Consider the following 25687-nt stretch of genomic DNA (forward strand, 5'->3'; position numbering starts at 1 on the left):
TTCTCTATTGTAGGCCTTTTACTGTATTCTGGTGAAAGAAGTGCTTTTGCAAGCAACATTTAAAATGACCAAACAACCATAAAATGGCCCTAAAATGTCTCCATAAAATGAGGGCAGCATCATGTACTTCAGGGGCTGCATGGACTGCCGTTTCAGTGAATGAGATGCTAACAGACAGCTTTCTTCAAGTGTTTTAGACCTCCTTAGTTCAGTCCAACATTTTAAGCACACTGTGGAAATAATGACATGACAATTGGTTTCGTTTTGATAAACAAGTTCAGAAATTATTAGTGACTCCTGGCGGCAGAACGATTATATTGCAGGCTCGCTTTCTTAATGTACTTACTACAACCCAAACTGTCCAATGGCAAACTAGTTCCTTGAACAGAATGCTGCACACTGTCATTTCCAGCAAACTAGCTGATCCTGCCAGTAACATAACACATGTCAGAGATACAACAATACTTGTTGCTTCAAAAAAAATAAAAAAATGGCAGATGGGAAATAATTACACTAAAAAATGCTGGGTTGTTTCAACCCAATTTTGGGTAAAATATGGACAAACCCAGTCGTTAGGTTAAATTTTTACATTACATTTTTAACCCAAACTTTGGGTTTGCCCATATTTTACCCAAAATTGGGTTGAAACAACCCAGCATTTTTTAGAGTGTCGTAGCTGCTGTTCATAATATGAATACATTTGATCTGATTTATAGTACAAAAGGTATGAGATGCATCATGTGAATGCTTGGCTAAAGAGATGCGTCTTTAATCTAGTTTTAAACTGGGAGAGCGAGTCTGAGCCTCGGACAATATCAGGAAGGCTATTCCAGAGTTTAGGAGCTAGATGTGAAAACGCCCTCCCTCCTTTAGTGGACTTAGATATAGGTACGACCAGAAGCCTCGAGTTTAGCGATCTTAAAGAGCGCGATGGATTGTAAGGCGATAGAAGATCCCTTAAATACACAGGAGCTAAACCATTTAGGGCTTTATAGGTCAGTAGCAATACTTTGTAATTGATACGGAACTTAATAGGTAACCAGTGTAGAGAAAAAACAACTTGTGAGAAACAACATTGTACAGACTTGCAAGCATTTGCTGCATTGTAGTGACACATACTTGTCTTTCATCGGTTACCAACTTCACATCTAGTTCGCTTTTGTAAATCTATGCAACTGGTGTTCCTCAGGTTTGACAGCTGTAACCTGATACCACCAGCATTCAATCCTTTAGTTAATGACACATGCAACCGTTTTAACTAACACTAAACCTAGCCCTCTGCTACTCTAAGCTGACATAAATTCCTGTATTTTAGAAAAAAAAAAATAGCTATCGTCTGATTGTTAAAAAACACAGCACTAATAAATCTGAGTTTGAAGTTAAACATTTAATTCAGCTGCAGGAAAATGCAACCATACTTTGTTTAAATTAAATTCTAATAAAAGATAATCAAAGTAGGCTACTATAGCTACTATATCTAAAACACTGATCACATTTGATGTTTTCTTGCACAATCAAGTGAAATTTCTGCATCATTTAAATGCACTTTCAACCTGACAACCAACATGAACACTTCCTGGTCTGCTTCTGTCATTAAGTTGGTCATTTGAGTAATTTGCCCAGTGGGTTTAGATTGAAGGGTGATATTTATTTTTACTTCAATCTCATTGGATAAAAAAAGAAACATTAAATGGAATGGAATCTAATCGAATCAATGCATTTTTGCAAGAACAGAGATAAAAGCTACAGAGGCACACTCTGTAATGAATCTAATGAACTTCACATGAAAAGGGTTTGTTGTACTGTCTGTCATCGTACCTTATATTATCTAAATAAACGATTTGCTCTGGAAGTGGACAAACCTGAGTGCTGATCATTTCAGAATCAAGAAAAGGCTTCATGTACTTGTTGAACTTTGAAAACCTGCCAGTTTAATGTTGAGACATGACACATACAGTGGATAAAACAGGTTTATCTTGCCTGAGGTGGGGATTGGATGAAGGTTTGAACTGTTGTAGATATAAGGAAGGTTTTAGTGTTATGTGTGACAAATGCTGAGAACTTTTCTAAGGTTTAATGTAATTTTAAATTTAAAAAGGTGCATCTAATAAATCTCACAATCCGTTAATTTTGATATCTCTTGATTTCAAAAAAGTTCATAAAGATATCCTAACTAATCCATATGAATTGAGCGGTTTAGCCCAAAATTTTCTGAAGAGACAGCTTTATATGATGAACAGATTGAATTTAGGCTTTTGTTCACATATACCCCTTTTCCACCAAGGCAGAGCTGGTGCTGGTTCGGAGCCAGAGCCTAGTTTCAAATCGGTTCTTTGTTTTTCGACCACCAAAGCACCAGCTCCGAACCAGTAAAAGTGGTTCTTAAGTAGCACCAAAACATTGCTGGGCTAGAAGTAAGAACCGCTTGCGTCAGGGGCTGGGGGCGGGGTTACCGTGACCAACAAGACGAACAGAAACTTGTGACCGCCATTTTTTAAATAGCTGCTAATCGAGCTAATAGCAGCTAGATTGTAATCTCTGTCTGCAAGTTACGGCGAGCTGCACGAACGCGTTGGATTCGCCGTGTTTGGATGCCGATGTAGGTTCGCAAAGCCATGAGCATCAATAGTAATGCAACGACCGCCATTGTTGATGTAAGACTTGTTCGAGATGCATCGGAGCGGCGCGGACCGATCAGAGCTCCGGGAGTGTTTGGAGAACATACGACTCCTTGTGCTTTTGGATCGCTTTCGCAGTGCTTTAATGTCACGCGGCGATCGGTCTGCGAGAAGCCGAACCATCTCGAACAAGCCTGGTGTGTTTTTGTTTGGCGCTGCCGCGCTAGCGTTGCTGGGCAACATGAGATGTATACAGTGACGTAAGATCTGGCTCTGTTGTGGCTCTCTAGCCTGTGGAAAGGCAAACTGGTTCTTAGAAGACCCGTCAGTAGAACCAACTCCGCACCTGGTTCTTGCTGGTGGAAAAGGGGTAATATAAATATTTATCAATTTACACATCAACAGTGGTAAAAGGAAACTCAAGCATGTTCGCTTGATGTGTGAGAGCCAGTGAGGTTCATCCTCGTGTTACGCAGCACGTTTGAGCTTCGGCAAAAACCTAAATCTAATCTAAACGAATCAATGCATTTTTGCAAGAACAGAGATAAAAGCTACAGAGGCACACTCTGTAATGAATCTAATGAACTTCACATGAAAAGGGTTTGTTGTACTGTCTGTCATCGTACCTTATATTATCTAAATAAATGATTTGCTCTGGAAGTGGACAAACCTGAGTGCTGATCATTTCAGAATCAAGAAAAGTCTTCATGTAATTGTTGAACTTTGAAAACCTGTCAGTTTAATGTTGGCACATTCAGTGGATAAAACAGGTTTATCTTGTCTGAGGTGGGGTTTGGATGAAGGTTTGAAATGTTGTAGAGATAAGGAAGGTTTCAGTGTTATGTGTGACAAATTCTGAGAACTTTTCTACGGTTTTAAATTGAATGTAATTTTTAATAAAAAAGGTGCATCTAATAAATCTAACAATCCATTCATTTTAATATCTCTTGATTTCAGAATTGTAAAAAAAAAAATCATATAATGTATTAGAGTAACACCACTGCCAATTAAATGGTTAGTTCACCCAAAAATGTTCATTCTGTCATTAATTGCCCACCCCCATGCCGTTCCAAACCCGTAAGACTTTCGTTCATCTTCGAAACACAAATGAAATCTCAGAGCTTTCTGTCTCTCCATAGACAGGGTCACCGTGATTTTTCCAAGTAATACATGTTCCTAAATCGACATATTGTGTTGATCCTCGAATAACATTCCTGTCTGAAAATGTCTACGCAACTAACATTTTGATCCTGAAAAGTTTACAAAGAGAACTAATCCACATGAATTGAACGGTATATAGTTTCAAATTTTCTGAAGAGACACGATTGCTTTATATGATGAACAGATTGAATTTAGGCTTTTGTTCACATATAAACATTCATCAACTCACACATCAGGTGCGGTAAAATTAAACTCAAGTATGTTCGTCGTGTGAGAACCAATGAGGTTCATTCTCGTGTTACGCAGCACTTTTGAGTTTGAGCAAGAGGTTTGTTCTTGAGCTTCTGTTCGCTGATCAATGTTTAAATGTGAATAAAAGCCGAAATTAAATCTGTTCATCATATAAAGTGATCGTGTCTCTTTAGAAAATGTGGACTAAACAGCTCAGTTCATATGGATTAGATTTACAATCTCTTTATGAACATTTTGAAGCGTCAAAATGGTATTTCCGTAGCTGTCTATGGAGGGTCAGAAATGGCTCAAATTTTATCAAAAAAGATCTTCATTTGTGTTCCGAAGATAAACGAAAGTATTACGGAATTGGAACGACATGAGGGAGAGTAATTAATGACAGAATTAACATTTTTGGATAAACTATCCTTTTAAGCAAGCATAAGTGTGAAGATTGACAAGTTCAGTTCAGTTATTTTATTTATAAAGCACACATTTAAAACAGCCACAGGTCTGACATGTTGAACAAGCTCGAATAACCAAGGACAAGGGCTGACAGTTGAAACTTTCATAACCTCAAAAAAACAAAACATTTCTTGGGAAATGTGAAACTAAATGATTCTAACCTGTTATCAGCCACACCTTCTGCCTTGGGGAACTGGGAAATGGTTTCACTCTCTACAACCTAAGGCAATCTTTATAGTCCCTCCCTCCCCCAATTGTCCACATAAAAGGAACAAGGGTCGTATTCTCCTCACTCATCCGCTTCTTTCTCCAGACAGAGCAGAGAACGACAGCAAGCATCCTTCAAAATTATGTCTTCTTCTTCATCCACCCGCAGCTACATGTCCTCAGAAGGATATTCTCGCTTATCTGTCTCTGGTGGCGGAGCAGTTCGTGTCTCATCAATGCGTGCCGGTAGTGTGTATGGGGGAGCAGGAGGAACCGGTGTCCGTATCTCCAGTGCCTCTGCTTCTCGTTCCTACTCTGCTGGAGGTGGTGCTGGTTTCAACCTGGCTGATGCTGTTGATGTGTCTGCAAATGAGAAAGCCACCATGCAAAACCTCAATGACCGTCTGGCAACCTACCTGGAGAAGGTGCGCACCCTTGAGAAGGCTAATGGTGATCTTGAGCTGAAGATCCGTCAGTTCCTGGAGAGCAAGACATCCCACTCTTCTCGGGACTACAGTGGCTATTACGATACTATCAGTGACCTTCAGGCCAAGGTACATGACATAATTATAGAACATATTTCTCAAGACAATCCTTAAACCACCTTAGACAAAAAATAACCAATTCCCAATATTCCATCATTCTTTGTCTGCATCTTTGTTCTGTTCCCCTGAAGATTCAGCTTGCTACTGGTTTAAACGGAAGCATCTACCTCAGCATTGACAATGCAAAGCTGGCTGCAGAAGACTTCAGAGTCAAGTAAGTCCACACATAACTAAGAGAAAAGCTATCAACATCTCAAATGGGTCCAAGTGATTTGCAATGGTTTAATTTCTCTGCAGATATGAGAATGAGCTGAGCATGAGGCAGTCTGTAGAGGCAGATATTGCTGGGCTGAGAAGGGTCCTGGATGACCTGACAATGTCCAGATCTGATCTGGAGATGCAGATTGAGGGGCTGAGAGAAGAGCTGATCTTCCTCAAGAAGAACCACGAGGAGGTAAGTTGGTGATTGGTTCACACTCTTTGATAAATGAGTGATTCCTTTAAATAAATGAAGCAAATACTCAATGGTTTGATATCGCATCTTTAGGAACTCTTGGCAGCACGCACCCAGATGACTGGACAGGTCAATGTAGAGGTGGATGCAGCACCACAGGAAGACCTGTCAAAGGTCATGGCTGAAATCCGTGAGCACTACGAGGGCGTTGCTACCAAGAACCGCAAAGAACTTGAGGCTTGGTTCCAGTCCAAGGTAAAAATCAGATTTAATCTGTAAAATTTGCAAAGAAGGATTGTAATCAAAACCAACAAAAGACATATCTGACTGCTTTTCTTATGGACTGCCTCTTATAGAGCGAAGTTATCAAGAAAGTCGTTGTTGAAAGCACAGAAACTCTCCAAACGTCCAGATCAGAATTTACTGAGCTTAAACGCACACTCCAGAGTCTTCAAATAGAGCTACAATCTCAAATCAGTATGGTAAGCAAGCACAGACAAAAAGAGGAATCTTGTAAAGTGTTTTGTTATCATCACAATGTATACAATAATGACTTTCTCTCAACAGAAATCGTCATTGGAAGGCACTTTGCAAGATACACAGGCCCGCTATTCTGCCATGTTGTCCGGCTACCAGTTCCAGGTGACCAGCCAGGAACAGAGTCTGGTGCATCTTCGTAGCGATCTGGAACGTCAAAGACAAGAGTATCAGATGCTTCTGGATATCAAAACCAGACTGGAAATGGAGATCGCGGAGTACAGAAGACTGCTGGATGGAGACACTGCTAGGTGAGACACAACTTCAACACAAAATATCTTTTAAAAAAGCATTTAGACTAAACATTAATGTTCTCATTTTAATAAGTATAACAACTTTAATGAGTAATAAGTAATTATTTATTTAATATTCTTCATTTTCTATCTCTGCAGCCTCTCAAGCTCAACCACAAGCACAAGCTCAAAAACAAGCGCAAGTACAAGCACAACTACACGCAAAGTGGTAACCATTGTGGAAGAGGTGGTGGACGGCAAAGTGGTCAGCACATCTTCCCAGGCTACAAGCCAGGTTGTGTCTCAACAAAAGAGCTCTTAAGCAAAAGCTATCGACATCAGAGAGATAAAAAGCAAATAAACTGGTCGAACTGTGCAGAATTGTTTGTTTGTTCTTCTGTCATTTGCACCTTGCATGAAATCAACTCTTAAATTTAACAAATATGGAAAGTTGTCAATTAAAAACAATAGCATGAAAAAAAACGGTGACAACTAAAGACTGCTCAGGAATCACATGGCTGTTTTAAAATTGATCTACACCTTGCATAATCAAATCCCATAGTCAAACATAATAAGGCCGAAGTCTTTAAATTAAAATCAACAACTACCAGCCATAGTAAAAACTGCTAGTACATGCATTTCATAGCATTTTTCAAAATGAATAAATGTTTTTAGTAGTTCTGCCACTGATTTATTGGGTTACGGTTCATGAAGATGTTTTATTAAGTATTTTAAAGAAGCCACATCAATACATGACTCTACTCTACCCAGTTCAGACTTATTGTCCATTCTAATGAACATCATTTTTAATGAAAGTGATAATGACACGAATAATAGTTGAATATGTGAAAGGGACAGGTGAAATTAGTAAGTTAAATATTTGCAAGATTGACTTTACTAATGATACCTTACTCTTGACATGTGGCATTGCAATACTGCAAATATCAATACTCCGGTGGGACACTCCTATGTTTCTGTATAAAGTCAAATTTTGAATCGAGTTCATTAAACAGTCAGTAAAATAAGAACAAGTAAATTACAGGCACTAACACAAATAAATATGGAATAAAGATTTAAAAAAAAAGTTTTTCTTTCTTTTTAGGTTGGTCTAACAGTAGGCACAGTAATCTGAAATACAACAGAAATATGATAAAGTAACACTGTCTATTTGTCTTTACTGCAAATTTTAATCCTTAAAATAAAAAGCGGTTATTAAAAGCGGCGAGTGAATTTCTATTTGTCTTGGATTGTTTGATTAACATTAATGACACAGACAGCAGCTGGTTTATTAGGCTGCTGTCACTTTAAGATCGAGTGCATGGATCCAGTATACCGCATGCTATAATCAATAAATGTTTTCGTGAATTTTCCGCTTTATAAGCACAACACCTGCTGAAATGAGTAAAACTATGCGCAATACCTGCATTCCCATGCTGAAATTTAGGCACTGATTAAATATACATTCTGGATGTTTGTGAAACTTATTTCCATGACTTTTCCAAAACTTTCTCTTATTTATTTTTCTAATACTGTTCCAGACCTGAAAAATTGTTATTTTTAAATTCCATGACTTTTCAATGATTTTCATGACCGTACGAACCCTTAAATATATATCGTGTAATGAATATGATGATAAAAGTCTTACAGGGCCTAAGGCTGCATCTAAGCAATGCTTTTGAGTGTTAAAAAAATAAACTTGTATATGTCTTTGTCCGTCTACTCTAAATCATGCTTCTGTTCTAGATTCCCTGAGGCATGCAGAGTTCAATTATTACAATTGTTCTGCTGTTGATTACTATATTGTCCATTGTCTATTTTTAAATTCTTCAAAAACTAATTTTCTTTGTTCATTCCAACTAAGTTTCTCCTAAGTTTCTCTGATCCTCACCAAATTAAATCAGGTAATCAACAGACCATATTCCTGACCAAAGTCAGGATGGATTCAAATTAAGCATTATCATAACAGTTTGCTAATAAAAGCACCAAAAGTATGTCAGAAATCAGGGCCGTCCCAAGCATGGTGTGTTCACTGCAGGACCCCCTCAAGCACGGTCGCACTGTCTTAAGAACAGCCCTGTCAGCAATACCACTGAGTTGACATAAGCTGGTAAAGGTTGCAGAGTCAAACCACAAAGGGTTTGTGGCCTTGAACAAAGGAGCAAAGCCCAGGTAAACATACCTGACTCAACAATGTGCCTCCAGGAATGAGGTTGGGAAACACTGCTCTAGGTGACTATCCCTGCAGAAATTGCAGTGCAATAAAGTGCCTTTTGTTGCATGACTACATACTGAATGCTGGGAGGGACCCTGCATAGTTTCTGGACATTGCCTCCTATTGGTCAAAACGTGTAACTCTGTACAGTCAGAGTCACTCAGAACTCAAAATCTAACAATCACCACTTCAGAATTAGTTCTACCATATTAGTCATTTGTATAGTTATTAATTGTTTTGAAAGAAACTACTGTATATTAGAAAATAACTGTTTAGTTTTATGGTATTACATTCACTCAATATTCCAAACATTTAAAAGTTGCCCTATAGACAACTTTGTTACATACAACATTAAAACTTTAAATTTGCCATTTGAAATTAAAACATTTCAACCCCTCACAAATCTAGTTAATATCAAGTGACCCAAAACCCACTTCAGACAAGCTAACTTTTAATCATTTGGTTTTTAATAGGTAATTTTGATGCAATAGAAGGGCATTAAGCAAATGTGTTGTTTAAATGTATATCTAAATGTAATCTTTATTTGTAAAAAACAAAAAACAAAAACAAAACAAAAACAAAAAACACATAAAACATATGCAAACTAGGTAATGGAATTTGTCAATCCTGAAAACAGATAATTTCTATTATTAATATATTCATAGATTTTTTTTTTTTTTTTATGAATCTGCCTTTTGTGAAATTAAATATAATTTCACCTTTGAAGTCTACATCTCTACATGTGTCAAATGACACCAAACAATATGCGCATGGGAAAACAAATAAATGTACCCCTGGAATAAATAAAACCCCCATTTCAGTCAATCCATTATTTCATGATAGAGTCAAACTTTAAGGAATGTTTTAGGGATTTAAATGAAACTGATATATTTTAACAAACCACACAAATCTGTCTTCAGCCACGCCTGCTACCTCGGGGAATGGCCAAATAGTTTCACGCTCCCCCACCTTAGGCAATTCATCCATCTAGTCCCTCCCCCATTGGTCCACATAAAAGGAGCAAGGGTCGTCTTCTCCTTACTCATCCGCTCGCTCATTCTCCAACCTCACTCATTCTCCAGAGTAGAGAACAAAAGCAAGCCTCCTTCAAAATGATGTCTTCTTCATCATCCACCCGCAGCTACATGTCCTCAGGAGGATCTTCTCAATTTTCTGGCTTTGGTGGCGGAGCTGGTCGTGTCTCATCAATGCGTGCCGGTAGTGTGTATGGGGGAGCAGGAGGAACCGGTGTCCGTATCTCCAGTGCCTCTGCTTCTCGTTCCTACTCTGCTGGAGGTGGTGCTGGCTTTGGAGGTGGTGCTGGTTTCAACCTGGCTGATGCTGTTGATGTGTCTGCAAATGAGAAAGCCACCATGCAAAACCTCAATGACCGTCTGGCAACCTACCTGGAGAAGGTGCGCACCCTTGAAAAGGCTAATGGTGATCTTGAGCTGAAGATCCGCCAGTTCCTGGAGAGCAAGACGTCCCCCTCTTCTCGGGACTACAGTGGCTATTACGCTACTATCAGTGACCTTCAGGACAAGGTACATGACAGAACTACAGAACATCTACTTTAAGTCAATCATTAACCTACCTTTAGATAAAAATTATCCAATTTCAATATCCCATGTTTCCTCATTTTCAAAGCATATATACAAAATGCATGGGAAAAAATACCATATTTCTCAGGTAACTTCAAGAGATATCTAAATTTAACTTTATTTATTCATTTTTCCACTTGAAGATTCAGCATGCTACTGGTCTAAACGGAGGCATCTACTTGAGCATTGACAATGCAAAGCTGGCTGCAGATGACTTCAGAGTCAAGTAAGTGAATAAACAAACAGCACTTCCAACATCTATAAAAGGTCAAATCATTTACATCAGTTACTTTTTTGTGCAGATATGAGAATGAGCTGAACATGAGGCAGTCTGTAGAGGCAGATATTGCTGGGCTGAGAAGGGTGCTGGATGAGCTGACAATGTCCAGATCTGATCTGGAGATGCAGATTGAGGGGCTGAGAGAAGAGCTGATCTTCCTCAAGAAGAACCACGAGGAGGTAAGTTGGTTCACACTCTTTGATAAATAAGTGAATCCTCTAAACGAAGCAAATGCTCAGTGGTTTCTTACTACATCTTTAGGAACTCTTGGCAGCACGTGCCCAGATGAGTGGACAGGTCAATGTAGAGGTTGACGCAGCACCACAGGAAGACCTGTCAAAGATCATGGCTGAAATCCGTGAGCACTATGAGGCTGTTGCTAATAAGAATCGCAAGGATCTTGAGGCGTGGTTCCAGTCCAAGGTAAAAATCTGATGTTTTTAAAGAAAGGGCAGCATTATAATCAAAACGGACAGACTTACCTGACTGCTTTGCTATGGATTGTCTTTCATAGAGCGAAGTCATTAACAAGGAAGTTGCTGTCAGCACAGAAACCCTTACAACATCCCGATCTGAAATCACAGAGGTTAAACGGACACTCCAGAGTCTTCAAATCGAGTTGCAGTCTCAACTTAGTATGGTAAGCAAAGAAAAATAAATCCCTTTAAGTTTCGTCCTCACATTGTTCAGAACACTGAATAATTAATTTCCCCCCCAACAGAAATCATCATTGGAAGCCACTTTGCAAGATACACAGGCCCGCTACGGCTCCATGTTGTCCGGCTACCAGTTCCAGGTGACCAGCATGGAAGATCAACTGGTGCAACTTCGTGCCGATCTGGAACGTCAAAGACAAGAGTATCAGATGCTTCTGGACATCAAGACCAGACTGGAGATGGAGATCGCGGAGTACAGGAGACTGCTGGATGGAGAGACTTCTAGGTGAGACATCTACAAAACAAAATCTCTAAAGAACCGTATTTAGATTAAACAATGGTGTCAACATTTTTCAGTGAGCAGTGGTGACTTATTGCAACAAACTAAATTAAAGAGGGATGGAAATATCTGCCAAGCATTTTCTGAAATTTAATTTGATGTGTTTCTACCTCTGCAGCCTCTCAAGCACAAGCGCAAGCTCAAGCTCAAGCACAACTACACGCAAAGTGGTAACCATTGTGGAAGAGGTGGTGGACGGCAAAGTGGTCAGCTCATCTTCCCAGGCTACAAGCCAGACCACGTCTCAAAAGAGCTCTTGAGCAGCAAAAATCTACCCCAGAGTGTATTAAAAAACACCAATAAACTGGCCTAACTGAGAATATCTTGTGTTTGTCTTATTTTCTTTAGTTTAGTTTGGATACTATATTGAGTCAATGTGCAAATGTAGGCAAAAGGCATTTAAATAAAAATAAAAATACAAAAAACCAGCTCAGCTAGTATTAGCCTAAGTGTAGTATAAAACATTATAATTAGAAAAAATAAATACCAACTAACTCAAAGACCTGATTACGTGGCTGTTCTCAATTACCACAACAATTGAAATAACAATAAAATGCCAATGCATTAAATTGCATGCATTAAATCAGGCTAAAGTTCACTTTGCTGCAAAGGACAAGGACATTATTTTGTATATATCCATGTACAAATATAAGCAAAAGGTTTCACATATACGACCGGCCCTCAAAATAACTAAATAAACCCCCACACCCTGAACAATTTGAACGTATTTATGCACCACTGAGTGTGTGAAGTCTACATGACAAATGATAGTAAAACCAGCAGTGAAAAAAAAAGTCCACAAATGTCTGAACATGTACAGAGCTCTCATCTGAGAAAAATGTAGAGGGGGAATGCAGGTGTCTATCTTTCTTACTTGAGGGGATTATCAATAAACCAGTTTTGACCAGTCTTATGCTTTTAGGTCATTCACACTTACTGTATTATGCCATGGGGTAAAGGGTGGGGTTACAACACAAAGTTGACAGATGTTTTTTTTTTTTAAATATGTTATCTCGTTTATGGCACCAAGTGAGCTAGGACCACGACTCTAAACCCCTGTCAGTAGGCCAACTTAAAGTAAACATTTAAGTATTGTGCAAGTAATGCAGACACATTTCTGCACACCCTTGTAAAATTGCAAATCCAGCTGTAAGGTAAATGTTGTGGGAATATAACTTCAACTAGCCTACTGGAAGTATTTATTATGATTATTGATAATGATTATTGTGTTAATGTGGACGAGACCATCGTATTTAGCATTTGGATTCTGAATCTTGTTTTATCCGCAACAGTCGTCAAACTCAGCCAAATGTAAAATATCTTTACACACTTTATTTGAAACCACTGTTGTAATCTGGATTTTTTTTATCTGTCATTATGGAACTGTTGTTGTTACCATTCTAAATGGGGGAAATATTTATAGTAGGCATACTAGGAATACGGGGTTTCAATGATGGATTATAACGTTATTGATATTATGATATTCCACATCTGGCCAAAAACGTTATAGATTTTTTCGTGGTGAGTCGTGAGTGAAGTAAAGTGTCTCACCTCTGATTCTCTGACTCTCCTCCTCAGAAACCCGCGCCATTCTTGTCACGCGCGCGCGCTCTTGTGGTTGAGCACGCATTCGACGCTGATAAACAAACAAGCAGTGTTGGTACATCAAGTTTATATTTCCAAGAAACTTAACTAAATATTGTGCTGAAACGGATATTTCTGGTATTCAAATAACCAAATTTCTTAAGGTGATTCGTTTGCATCATCAGAGAACATATTTACACCGTTGTGGCTTAGGCTATAGCCTAAACATGTTGCTTTAAGATCGGTAAATTAATGACAAAATTGAAATGTGAACAATTATTAATTTTAATACGTTTACAATTGGGGACTGTTGAAATGTAATAAGACTACAGTTGTTTAAAACTTTGAATTACATAAAAAAATTAACAGGTTTAATAATATCATTGTATTTGACAATGAACATTTGTTTGCTCATAACTCAGACAATGCTATTGTGCACTATACTGGGAACAGGGAACTTTTGAAAAAATATTTTTTTTACATGCTAAATATATGCAAAATAGGGAGAGGTAAAATACCAGTGTATATTCCTGCAGTTTAAGCATGCTTAACTTTTATATCTAAAACTGGGTAACACACTTTCTTTGTCGATTAATGAACAGCAAAATTGGGTAGGCTAAATAAGAGGATATTAATTTATAGTATTACAATTACTGACAATCTGATTTGGAGTTTTAAAACGTTAAACGCATCAATCAAATGTTCATTCATATATTTGTATTATATTAAATAGCCATCCGTCCATTTATTCTCCAAACTGCTGTCCTCTAGAGGAGATGCTGGAGGGCCGTAGGGGGTGAAACACTGGACAGATTGTTTGTCAGTCACGAACACATTTATATTAGTTATCATTAAATATAACTATTAGCCAAATATTATCTTAAATCCACAATTTGTATTATTTCACAGACAAAAAAAACCCCAGAGCAATACAGTCAAGGGAACATTATCTGCACTTTTTTATCCCCACATTTAACTCTGAATGATAGACAAAACAGTAAGAAGAAGAGGAAAAAAAGTGAATTCAGACAAGAACTAGACAAACACCCTTAACCCAAACATAAACCCCAAACATAAATGAGGATTAACAATACACTGCATCTATGATAATAAGAATACATGAAATGTATATAACATTAATAGGCTACATAAAATGTATATAATAATAATATATGCTCACACACTGTACAAACTTAATCGAAATCTAGTGAGGTCAGAGAATCTTAGATTAAATTTAGAATGGGGTTCCAAGTTTTATAGAATTTTACAGTTGAACCCCGGGTAGGGTTCAGTTTTTATAGAGAAAGGAATGACATACAATCTTTTCACCAAGAGTTAGTCTGGGGTGGAGTTGGAGACTTCCAATGTAGCAAAATACACCTTCCAGCAACCAGGGAGGCAAAGGCAATAACATCTGTTGTTGTTTCGTGAAAAGAGAAGAGTAAACAGACACAGCAAAGATGGCAACAATAGGACATGGAGGGAGAGAAATATGCAAAGCCCCTGAAAGAAAGTCAAAAAAGGAAGCCCAGTATGAGGCCAGTTTGGGGCAAGTGAATGTACATGATCAGCTGGGGAAAAGGAGCACCTGATACAAGAACAATTTGTGGAGTCTAGCTTTGGTAGAGTGAAAAACTTTTAACTGAATCAAACCGGGCACATGTAGAAGTAGAGTTAACTCTAACAAGGGCCTCGGACCAAAGCTCTAACTCTTTAACTTTCTCCCATGTTGACTTCAGACAGGAGAGAGATGAAGTTCTAGATGAAAGCAACATGAAATAGATATAAAAGATACGGTTACCGGGGCTGACCGTAAATTCTCAATCAGGGATTTTTCTGGCAATTTGGGGAAACTGGGGAAATGAGTTTTTGCTAAATTACGAAGTTGAAAATACCTGAATAAGCCTGTAGTATGTAAATTATATTTGGATACGAGCGTCACGAGTGGTTGAGGAAGGCAGATGAAGGTGATGAATACATTTTTAAAACGATATTTAATAAAGATAATACAACTAGACAGGCAGGGCAACACACCAACTAACGTTAAGACTGAACAACAACTGAATGAGAGGGAAGAACTATTAAAGCAAACGAGGATAATTAAAGGAACACCGCTGACACAGATGAACTAATAATGACGTAACCAAGGAGACAGCTGCGTGACGTGAATCTGAACAAAGACATGTAACAAATGACAACAAACTGAAGGTCCATGAAAATGTTAAACAGAACACAATGTGACAACGAGGTCGTTGAAAGTAGCAAAAGATTTATCAATGAAAAGATCTGAGAAACAAACAATGCCTTTATCACGCCATCTATTAAAAGTGTGATAGATAACAGATGGCAAAAACAAGTGATTGTTGCAAATAGGGCTGAAAACAGAGAGTGATTTCAAATGAAAATGTTGTAGAAATTGTTTCCAAATTTTTAAAGTTGATAACACAATGGGATTTCTAGTAAAGCTAGAGAGTCGAAGAGATAGAGGAGCAAAGAATTGCTGGAAGGGAAGAAGACGTACAGGTAGCAGCTTCACCAGTTATCCTCTGGAGCATTATACCATAATGAAATCTTGGAAATATTAGCAGTCCTAAACCTAAAATTTGGCAGAGCTAAACCACCATCGCTTTTTCGGCATTGAAGAATAGTCTTGTTTACTTTGGGAACTGTGTTTAGTTTTATGGTATTACATTCACTCAATATTCCAAACATTTAAAAGTTGCCCTATAGACAACTTTGTTACATACAACATTAAAACTTTAAATTTGCCATTTGAAATTAAAACATTTCAACCCCTCACAAATCTGGTTAATATCAAGTGACCCAAAACACACCTCAGACAAGCTAAACCTACTTTTAAGCATTTGGTTTTTAATAGCTCATTTTGATGCAATAGAAGGGCATTAAGCAAATATGTTGTTTAAATGTATATCTAAATGTAATGTATATCTGTAAAAAAAAAAAAAAAAAAAAAAACATAAAAAACACATGCAAACTAGGAAATGGAATTTGTCAATCCAAAAAACGGATAATTTATATTATTAATATATTCATAGATTTATTTATTTTTTTAATGAATCTGCCTTTTGTGAAATTACATATAATTTCACCTTTGAAGTCTACATCTCTACATGTGTCAAATGACACCAAACAATATGCGCATGGGAAAACAAATAAATGAACCCCTGGAATAAATAAAACAAATTAAACTTTCACCCCACAATCATTTTCAAATTGGCCTATTATAAACCACTGGAATAAATAAATGATAGATACCTATGTACAAGAATAATATAACAAAGAATAAAGATATAAATGTGTCCCACACAACAAACAATATCTTTAAGTAAACATTTTAATTAATTTATGTTTAAAAATAGGCCAAATACATATAATGTGGGGTCCTATGATCATTTGGCTATTGTTTCTTGACTAGATCTAAATACATTCTTCTATTTTACTTATCGGACTGATAGGGCCAATATACTGTGCAAACATCAAACGTTTCATTAAAGTAGAAATACATTAGTTAATTTAACAAAACATTAATAAAAGAAGGAAAACCCCCATTTCAGTCAATCCATTATTTCATAGTCAAACTTTAAGGATTTTTTTAGGGATTTAAATTAAACTGATTTTAACAAACCACACAAATCTGTCTTCAGCCACGCCTGCTACCTCGGGGAATGGGCAAATAGTTACACGCTCCCCCACCTTAGGCAATTCATCCATCTAGTCCCTCCCCCATTGGTCCACATAAAAGGAGCAAGGGTCGCCTTCTCCTTACTCATCCGCTCGCTCATTCTCCAGCCTCGCTCATTCTCCAGAGTAGAGAACAAAAGCAAGCCTCCTTCAAAATGATGTCTTCTTCATCATCCACCCGCAGCTACATGTCCTCAGGAGGATCTTCTCAATTTTCTGGCTTTGGTGGCGGAGCTGGTCGTGTCTCATCAATGCGTGCCGGTAGTGTGTATGGGGGAGCAGGAGGAACCGGTGTCCGTATCTCCAGTGCCTCTGCTTCTCGTTCCTACTCTGCTGGAGGTGGTGCTGGCTTTGGAGGTGGTGCTGGTTTTGGAGGTGGTGCTGGTTTCAACCTGGCTGATGCTGTTGATGTGTCTGCAAATGAGAAAGCCACCATGCAAAACCTCAATGACCGTCTGGCAACCTACCTGGAGAAGGTGCGCACCCTTGAGAAGGCTAATGGTGATCTTGAGCTGAAGATCCGCCAGTTCCTGGAGAGCAAGACATCCCCCTCTTCTCGGGACTACAGTGGCTATTACGCTACTATCAGTGACCTTCAGGACAAGGTACATGACATAACTACAGAACATCTAATTCAAGTCAATCATTAACCTACCTTTAGATAAAAATGATCCAATTTCACTATCCCATGTTTCCTCATTTGCAAAGCATATATACAAAATGCATGGGAAAAAATACCATATTTCTCAAGTAGGTAACTTCAGGAGATCTAAATTTAACTTTATTTATTCATTTTTCCACTTGAAGATTCAGCATGCTACTGGTCTAAACGGAGGCATCTACTTGAGCATTGACAATGCCAAGCTGGCTGCAGATGACTTCAGAGTCAAGTAAGTGAATAAACAAACAGCACTTCCAACATCTATAAAAGGTCAAATCATTTACATCAGTTACTTTTTTGTGCAGATATGAGAATGAGCTGAACATGAGGCAGTCTGTAGAGGCAGATATTGCTGGGCTGAGAAGGGTGCTGGATGAGCTGACAATGGCCAGATCTGATCTGGAGATGCAGATTGAGGGGCTGAGAGAAGAGCTGATCTTCCTCAAGAAGAACCACGAGGAGGTAAGTTGGTTCACACTCTTTGATAAATAAGTGATTCCTCTAAACGAAGCAAATCCTCAGTGGTTTCTTACTACATCTTTAGGAACTCTTGGCTGCACGTGCCCAGATGAGTGGACAGGTCAATGTAGAGGTGGACGCAGCACCACAGGAAGACCTGTCAAAGATCATGGCTGAAATCCGTGAGCACTATGAGGCTGTTGCTAATAAGAATCGCAAAGAACTTGAGGCTTGGTTCCAGTCCAAGGTAAAAATCTGATGTTTTTAAAGAAAGGGCAGCATTATAATCAAAACCAACAGACTTACCTGACTGCTTTGCTATGGATTGTCTTTCATAGAGCGAAGTCATTAACAAGGAAGTTGCTGTCAGCACAGAAACCCTTACAACATCCCGATCTGAAATCACAGAGGTTAAACGCACACTCCAGAGTCTTGAAATCGAGTTGCAGTCTCAACTTAGTATGGTAAGCAAGGAGAAATAAATCCCTTAAAGTTTCGTCCTCACATTGTGCAGAACACTGAATAATTAATTCCCACCCCCAACAGAAATCATCATTGGAAGCCACTTTGCAAGATACACAGGCCCGCTACGGCTCCATGTTGTCCGGCTACCAGTTCCAGGTGACCAGCATGGAAGAGCAACTGGTGCAACTTCGTGCCGATCTGGAACGTCAAAGACAAGAGTATCAGATGCTTCTGGACATCAAGACCAGACTGGAGATGGAGATTGCAGAGTACAGGAGACTGCTGGATGGAGAGGCCAGCGGCAGGTAAATCACAGACCATGTTTATATAGACATCAACAAGTACATGCTCTGCTCCAAATGGATGGATTCTAGGTGAGACATCTACAAAACAAAATCTCTAAAGAACCGTATTTAGATTAAACAGTAGTGTCAACATTTTTCAGTGAGCAGTGGTGACTTATTGCAACAAACTAAATTAAAGTGGGATGGAAATATCTGCCAAGCATTTTCTGAAATTTAATTTGATGTGTTTCTACCTCTGCAGCCTCTCAAGCACAAGCGCAAGCTCAAGCTCAAGCACAACTACACGCAAAGTGGTAACCATTGTGGAAGAGGTGGTGGACGGCAAAGTGGTCAGCTCATCTTCCCAGGCTACAAGCCAGACCACGTCTCAAAAGAGCTCTTGAGCAGCAAAAATCTACCCCAGAGTGAATTAAAAAACACCAATAAACTGGCCTAACTGAGAATATCTTGTGTTTGTCTTATTTTCTTTAGTTTAGTTTGGATACTATATTGAGTCAATGTGCAAATGTAGGCAAAAGGCATTTAAATAAAAATAAAAATACAAAAAAACAGCTTAGCTAGTATTAGCCTAAGTGTAGTATAAAACATTATAATTAGAAAAAATAAATACCAACTAACTCAAAGACCTGATTACGTGGCTGTTCTCAATTACCAGTACAACAATTGAAATAACAATAAAATGCCAATGCATTAAATTGCATGCATTAAATCAGGCTAAAGTTCACTTTGCTGCAAAGGACAAGGACATTATTTTGTATATATCCATGTACAAATATAAGCAAAATGTTTCACATATACGACCGGCCCTCAAAATAACTAAATAAATCTCTCTCTTGCACACCCTCAACAATTTGAACGTATTTATGCACCACTGAGTGTGTGAAGTCTACATGACAAATGATAGTAAAACCAGCAGTGAAAAAAAAAGTCCACAAATGTCTGAACATGTACAGAGCTCTCATCTGAGAAAAATGTAGAGGGGGAATGCAGGTGTCTATCTTTCTTACTTGAGGGGATTATCAATAAACCAGTTGACCAGTCTTATGCTTTTATGTCATTCACACTTACTGTATTATCATGCCATGGGGTAAAGGGTGGGGTTACAACACAACGTTGACAGATGGTTTAAAATATGTTATCTCGTTTATGGCACCAAGTGAGCTAGGACCACGACTCTAAACCCCTGTCAGTAGGCCTACTTAAAGTAAACATTTAAGTATTGTGCAAGTAATGCAGACACATTTCTGCACACCCTTGTAAAATTGCAAATCCAGCTGTGAGGTAAATGTTGTGGGAATATAACTTCAACTAGCCTGGAAGTATTTATTATGATTATGATTATTGTAATGTCAATGTGGACGAGACCATCGTATTTAGCATTTGGATTCTGAATCTTGTTTTATCCGCAGCAGTCGTCAAACTCAGCCAAGTGTAGAATATCTTTACACACTTTATTTGAAACCACTGTTGTAATCTGGATTTTTTTTATCTGTCATTATGGAACTGTTGTTGTTACCATTCTAAATGGGGGAAATATTTATAGTAGGCATACTCTAGGAATACGGGGTTTCAATGATGGATTATAACGTTATTGATATTATGATATTCCACATCTGGCCAAAAACGTTATAGATTTTTTCGTGGTGAGTCGTGAGTGAAGTAAAGTGTCTCACCTCTGATTCTCTGACTCTCCTCCTCAGAAAACCGCGCCATTCTTGTCACGCGCGCGCGCTCTTGTGGTTGAGCACGCATTCGACGCTGATAAACAAACAAGCAGTGTTGGTACATCAAGTTTATATTTCCAAGAAATTTAACTAAATATTGTGCTGAAAAGGATAATTCTGGGATTCAAATAACCAAATTTCTTAAGGTGATTCGTTTGCATCATCATTAACACCGTTGTGGCATAGGTTATTTTAAACATGTTGCTTTAAGATAGTTTAATGACAAAATTGAATTGATGAACAACTATTAATTTTAATACGTTTACAATTGGTGACTGTGAAAATGTAATAAGACTAGTACAGTTGTTTAAAACTTTGAATTACATAAAATTTTTTACTTTTTACAATAGGGAAGTATTTGACAATGAACATTTTTTAACTGTTTCCTCATAATTCAGACAATGCTATAGTGCACTATACTGGGAACAGGGAACTTTTGAATATATATATATTTTACATGCTAAATATATGCAAAATAGGGAGAGGTAAAATACCAGTGTCAATTCCTGCAGTTTAAGCATGCTGAACTCTTACTAAAAACTGGGTAACACTTTCTTTGTCGATTAATGAACAGCAAAATTGGGTAAATAAGAATAGGATATTAATTTATAGTATTACAATTACTGACAATCTGATTTGGAGTTTTAAAACGTTAAACTCATCAATCAAATGTTCATTCATATATTTTTATTATATTAGCCATCCGTCCATTTATTCTCCAAACTGCTGTCCTCTGTAGGGGAGATGCTGGAGGGCCGTAGGGGGTGAAACACTGGACAGATTGTTTGTCAGTCACAAAACATAGTTATCATTAAATATATAACTATTAGCCCAATCTTATTTTAAATCCACAAGATTTATTATTTCACAGACAAAAAAACCCCCAGAGCAATACAGTCAAGAGAACATTATCTGCACTCTTTTATCCCCACATTTAAATCTGAATGATAGACAAAACAGTAAGAAGAAGAGAAAAAAAAGTGAATTCAGACAAGAACTAGACAAACACCCCCAACCCAAACATAAACCCATAAACATAAAGGTGGATTAACAAGACACTGCAATATCTATGATAATAACAATAATACCTGAAATGTATATAACATTAATACATGAAATGTATATAATAATAATAATATATATAATATATATGCTCACACACTGTACAAACTTAATCGAAATCTAGTGAGGTCAGAGAATCAAAGAAATTTAGAATGGGGTTCCAAGTTTTATAGAATTTTACAGTTGAATCCCGGGTAGGGTTCAGTTTTTCTAGAGAAAGGAATGACATAAAATCTTTTTACCAAGAGTTAGTCTGGGGTGGAGTTGGAGACTTCCAATGTAGCAAAATACATCTTCTAGGGAGGCAAAGGCAATAACATCTGTTGTTGTTTTGTGAAAAGAGAAGAGTAAACAGACACATCAAAGATGGCAACAATAGGACATGGAGGGAGAGAAATATGCAAAGCCCCTGAAAGAAAGTCAAAAAAAGGAAGCCCAGTATGAGGCCAGTTTAGGGCAAGTGAAAAATGTATGTACATGATCAGCTGGGGAAAAGGAGCACCTGATACAAGAACAATTTGTGGAGTCTAGCTTTGGTAGAGTGAAAAACTTTTACCTGAATCAAACCGGGCACATGTAGAAGTAGAGTTAACTCTAACAAGGGCCTCGGACCAAAGCTCTAACTCTTTAACTTTCTCCCATGTTGACTTCAGACAGGAGAGAGATGAAGTTCTAGATGAAAGCAACTTGAAATAGATATAAAAGATACGGTTACCGGGACTGACCGTAAATTCTCAATCAGGGATTTTTCTGGCAATTTGGGGAAACTGCAGGAATTAGTTCTTGCTAAATGACGAAGTTGAAAATACCTGAATAAGCCTTTAGTATGTAAATTATATTTGGATACGAGCGTCACGAGTGGTTGCAGGAAGGCAGATGAAGATGATGAATAAAGTTTCAAAACGACGTGGGCAACACACCAACTAACGTTAAGACTGAACAACAACTGAATGAGAGGGATGAACTATTAAAGCAAACGAGGATAATTAAAGGAACACCGCTGACACAGATGAACTAATAATGACGGTAACCAAGGAGACAGCTGAGTGACGTGAATCTGAACAAAGACATGTAACAAATGACAACAAACTGAAGGTCCATGAAAATGTTAAACAGAACACAATGTGACAACGAGGTCGTTGAAAGTGGCAAAAGATTTATCAATGAAAAGATCTGAGAAACAAACAATGCCTTTATCACGCCATCTATTAAAAGTGTGATAGATAACAGATGGCAAAAACAAGTGATTGTTGCAAATAGGGCTGAAAACAGAGAGTGATTTCAAATGAAAATGTTGTAGAAATTGTTTCCAAATTTTTAAAGTTGATAACACAATGGGATTTCTAGTAAAGCTAGAGAGTCGAAGAGATAGAGGAGCAAAGACTTGCTGGAAGGGAAGAAGACGTACAGGTAGCAGCTTCACCAGTTATCCTCTGGAGCATTATACCATAATGAAATCTTGGAAATATTAGCAGTTCTAAAATTTGGCAGAGCTAAACCACCATCGCTTTTACGGCATTGAAGAATAGTCTTGTTTACTTTGTGAATCTTACCTGCCCAAATAAAAGAGGAGACTGTTTTATCAAGACAGTTAAAAAAGATTTAGGTAGAAAAAGGCCAATCTTATTTTAAAGTAAGATTTGTACAAAGCTTATATCAAAATACTCAATATAACGATAAGAGAACTAAAGGCAAACAATACATAAATAATCAAATGTACCATGAGTCTCTTTTTACGCAGAGGTCTGCCCTGAGCTCAACAGCCTAAGGGAGGAATTTGATGTTAAGACAAATGTGGTTGGAAACATCCTGCTACATGTTCAAACGTGAAACGGTTCAAACAGTTCACTTTAGTGCACCTATGTTAAAACTGTTACATAATCATTTGCTGCATGCAAATCTTCAATTGTCAATGAGATCAGCATAGCTCTGAAGTCACACTTGCTTCTTCCAACATGGCTACATCACTGGTGTTCAAATTCTGCAGTGAGCTTTTTGTGGCTCAGATTTTAGAGTAACAAGCAGTAAAGTTTTAAATGAGAGTCTGATTTTATTGAGTTAGTTAACAGCCTTTAAAGGGATGCTTGGGATTCTGTAGGGCCATCAACTGTTTGGTTACCGACATTCTTCAAATGATCTTCAAATTAATTTTCATTTTTGGATGAACTGTCCCTTTAAGGGTGGTCTAGAATACTCCAGGCTTTAGAGTGTGAGGGGCTTTACAGTACAATCAGCAGTGAAAAATGTCCACAAATGTCTGAACATTGTAAGAAAAAATGATGTGGACGTCGAAGATCTCAAAAATGAAGTTTATTACAGCAAAGTAGTGGCAAGGTACACAAAAGCACCTTGGGTTCACCGGCGTCAGAATGAACCCAGATCATCCAAATCTCAAACCTTTTATCCTAATACAGTTTTCAACTCTTAATGTAAATTAAGTTGCTCTTATTGTGACAGCTGTGGTCTGTATGTTAATGAAGTTGAGACACCCCCTTGTCTGAGAAGATTCTCTGTGTCCCACACCCATTCTACAATTGACTACCATTTGTTCAGGATATGATCAACCCAAATGGTCAACTCTTAATGTAAATGAAATCAGATCAGCAAAAGGTTTAGGTGATACAATCTATCTGAAGTGATCACATCTTTGATCTTCTGTTAGAACGGTCAAATGCTTAAGGTGACAAGCTATTTGAAGTCCCTGTAATCAAAATGGTGGTTGGTTGCCCTCTGTGAAGCTATTTATTTACATATTACTGAGATTGGATGTAATTGTCTCTATATGATAATTAAGCTCTTTTAAGTGAAGGAACATTCTGATATAAATGTATATATTGGAGTGGAAGTTGGATCGGGGCAGACTATAATTTCTTACAGACCCCCCTGTGATGCTCTTGGCCCAAAAGAAGCATCAAAACCACTCCCTTTTCATAGATAACACCTCCCTTTCCTGGTGGGCAGGTGCCTCAGTGGCGGCGTAGCCCTGGCTTAGGTTGTTCCCTTATGGCCATCGGAGAATCTTACCCGTCTTTGGGATCTACGCCTCCTGCACACCGAGTTATGGCTCTACTTCACTTGAGCAAAATTATCATAGTTTGTGATAATGAAATTTACTTTTTTTCTTTCTTTCTTTTTTTACCGAGGTAACCAAGAACCATTATATCCACTTGGAACATTCAATATTGATCATGGTATTATCTATAATCTAACAATAATCTAATGTTTAAACAGAATACATAACATAATGCATTGGCAAATAATAAGAAAGATACATACACATACAGCCGTTTTAACGGTTACATTCCAAATTAAACCAGAATAGGCCACATCTCCATCATGCATTTGTTTAGCAAAAATCTTGTCTTTCTTCAAGGCCTTGTTGGGCTCTCACAATGTCAAATGTTCAGTGGTGTTCTCATCAGTGATGTTAGCATATTGTTTAGTTTTGATAACTCAAATAATCAACAATCAATAGACAATAGTGTGTGTGTGTGTGTGGTGTGTGTGTGTGTGTGTGATTTTGTGTCCGTGTGTGTGTGTGTGTGTGTCATTTTGTGTCCGTGTGTGTGTGTGTGTGTGTGTGTGTCATTTTGTGTCCGTGTGTGTGTGTGTGTTTCATTTTATGTCCATGTGTGTGTGTGTGTCATTTTGTGTCCGTGTGTGTGTGTCATTTTGTGTCCATGTGTGTGTCATTTTTATCAGTGTGGACATCCTTTATCCACTTGTTTTCCCTCTATGTGGAGAAACTGCTGTCCGTAGTCTCTGAAACGGTTTGTTTCTGAAATCTCCTCTTGTTTCACTTCCCATTGTCCATTTTTCTTTTTTTTCTTTTTTTTTTTTTTTTTTTTTTTCTTTTTTTTGGACCATTCTTCTAGAAGAAGCAGTCACTGGTGTTGTTCAAGTCTGTGCCTCTTCATCAGTTTATTCCATCCTAACTTTTAGGCCTGGAGTTCTGGATCTTGCAGGTCTGGATATCTCTATTCTTTTCTTTTTCTTGAGAAAATCCCCTGGCTCCACTTCCTTCTCGTCCTTCAAACGACCAGATCACCTTTCTCCAGGAGGTTACACATTTCAGACAAACATCTTGATGCTTATATCTGAAACCATAATCAAAAGAAGAGGTTGCCCCCCTTTCCCCCACAAGCATCTTTTCACATTCAAACATCAAAGTCACAGGTTTAATCA

At 37.9% G+C, this 25687-nt stretch overlaps 2 protein-coding genes and 1 long non-coding RNA gene across 3 annotated transcripts in view; all 3 read left to right on the forward strand.

Annotated features, from left to right (window-relative positions):
• The window catches only part of LOC306986670, a 392716-nt gene that overhangs the window by 64329 nt on the left and 302700 nt on the right, over window positions 1–25687 (forward strand). The window lies entirely within an intron of this gene.
• LOC306987181 (uncharacterized protein) lies at window positions 4756–11858 on the forward strand. Its single transcript, XM_079591253.1, has 15 exons — window positions 4756–5236; window positions 5359–5441; window positions 5525–5681; window positions 5775–5936; window positions 6038–6163; window positions 6249–6469; window positions 6611–6765; window positions 8195–8204; window positions 9655–10207; window positions 10408–10490; window positions 10567–10723; window positions 10806–10967; window positions 11059–11184; window positions 11266–11486; window positions 11659–11858. The coding sequence occupies exons 1-15, from the start codon at window positions 4826–4828 to the stop codon at window positions 11798–11800; spliced, it is 2769 nt and encodes a 922-aa protein (XP_079447379.1). The 5' UTR covers window positions 4756–4825; the 3' UTR covers window positions 11801–11858.
• On the forward strand, window positions 16887–19157 carry LOC306987089 (keratin, type I cytoskeletal 13-like). Its single transcript, XM_079591076.1, has 7 exons — window positions 16887–17431; window positions 17634–17716; window positions 17793–17949; window positions 18032–18193; window positions 18285–18410; window positions 18493–18716; window positions 18958–19157. Exons 1-7 carry the CDS (start codon window positions 16982–16984, stop codon window positions 19097–19099), a joined length of 1344 nt encoding a protein of 447 aa, XP_079447202.1. The 5' UTR covers window positions 16887–16981; the 3' UTR covers window positions 19100–19157.

The sequence above is a fragment of the Phoxinus phoxinus genome (assembly GCF_949152265.1).
Source record: "Phoxinus phoxinus genome assembly, chromosome: 19".
Taxonomy (NCBI): Eukaryota; Metazoa; Chordata; class Actinopteri; order Cypriniformes; family Leuciscidae; genus Phoxinus; species Phoxinus phoxinus.

Excerpts from the sequence above, each read along its gene's own strand:
- LOC306987181 (XM_079591253.1), top strand. The coding sequence starts at position 4,826 with ATGTCTTCTTCTTCATCCACCCGCAGCTACATGTCCTCAGAAGGATAT. Across the intron at positions 5,937-6,037 it reads AGGCTTGGTTCCAGTCCAAG|AGCGAAGTTATCAAGAAAGT; the intron begins GTAAAAATCAGA and ends TGCCTCTTATAG. Across the intron at positions 10,208-10,407 it reads TCAGTGACCTTCAGGACAAG|ATTCAGCATGCTACTGGTCT; the intron begins GTACATGACAGA and ends TTCCACTTGAAG.
- LOC306987089 (XM_079591076.1), top strand. The coding sequence starts at position 16,982 with ATGATGTCTTCTTCATCATCCACCCGCAGCTACATGTCCTCAGGAGGA. Across the intron at positions 17,950-18,031 it reads TCAAGAAGAACCACGAGGAG|GAACTCTTGGCTGCACGTGC; the intron begins GTAAGTTGGTTC and ends CTACATCTTTAG. Across the intron at positions 18,717-18,957 it reads GATGGAGAGGCCAGCGGCAG|CCTCTCAAGCACAAGCGCAA; the intron begins GTAAATCACAGA and ends CTACCTCTGCAG.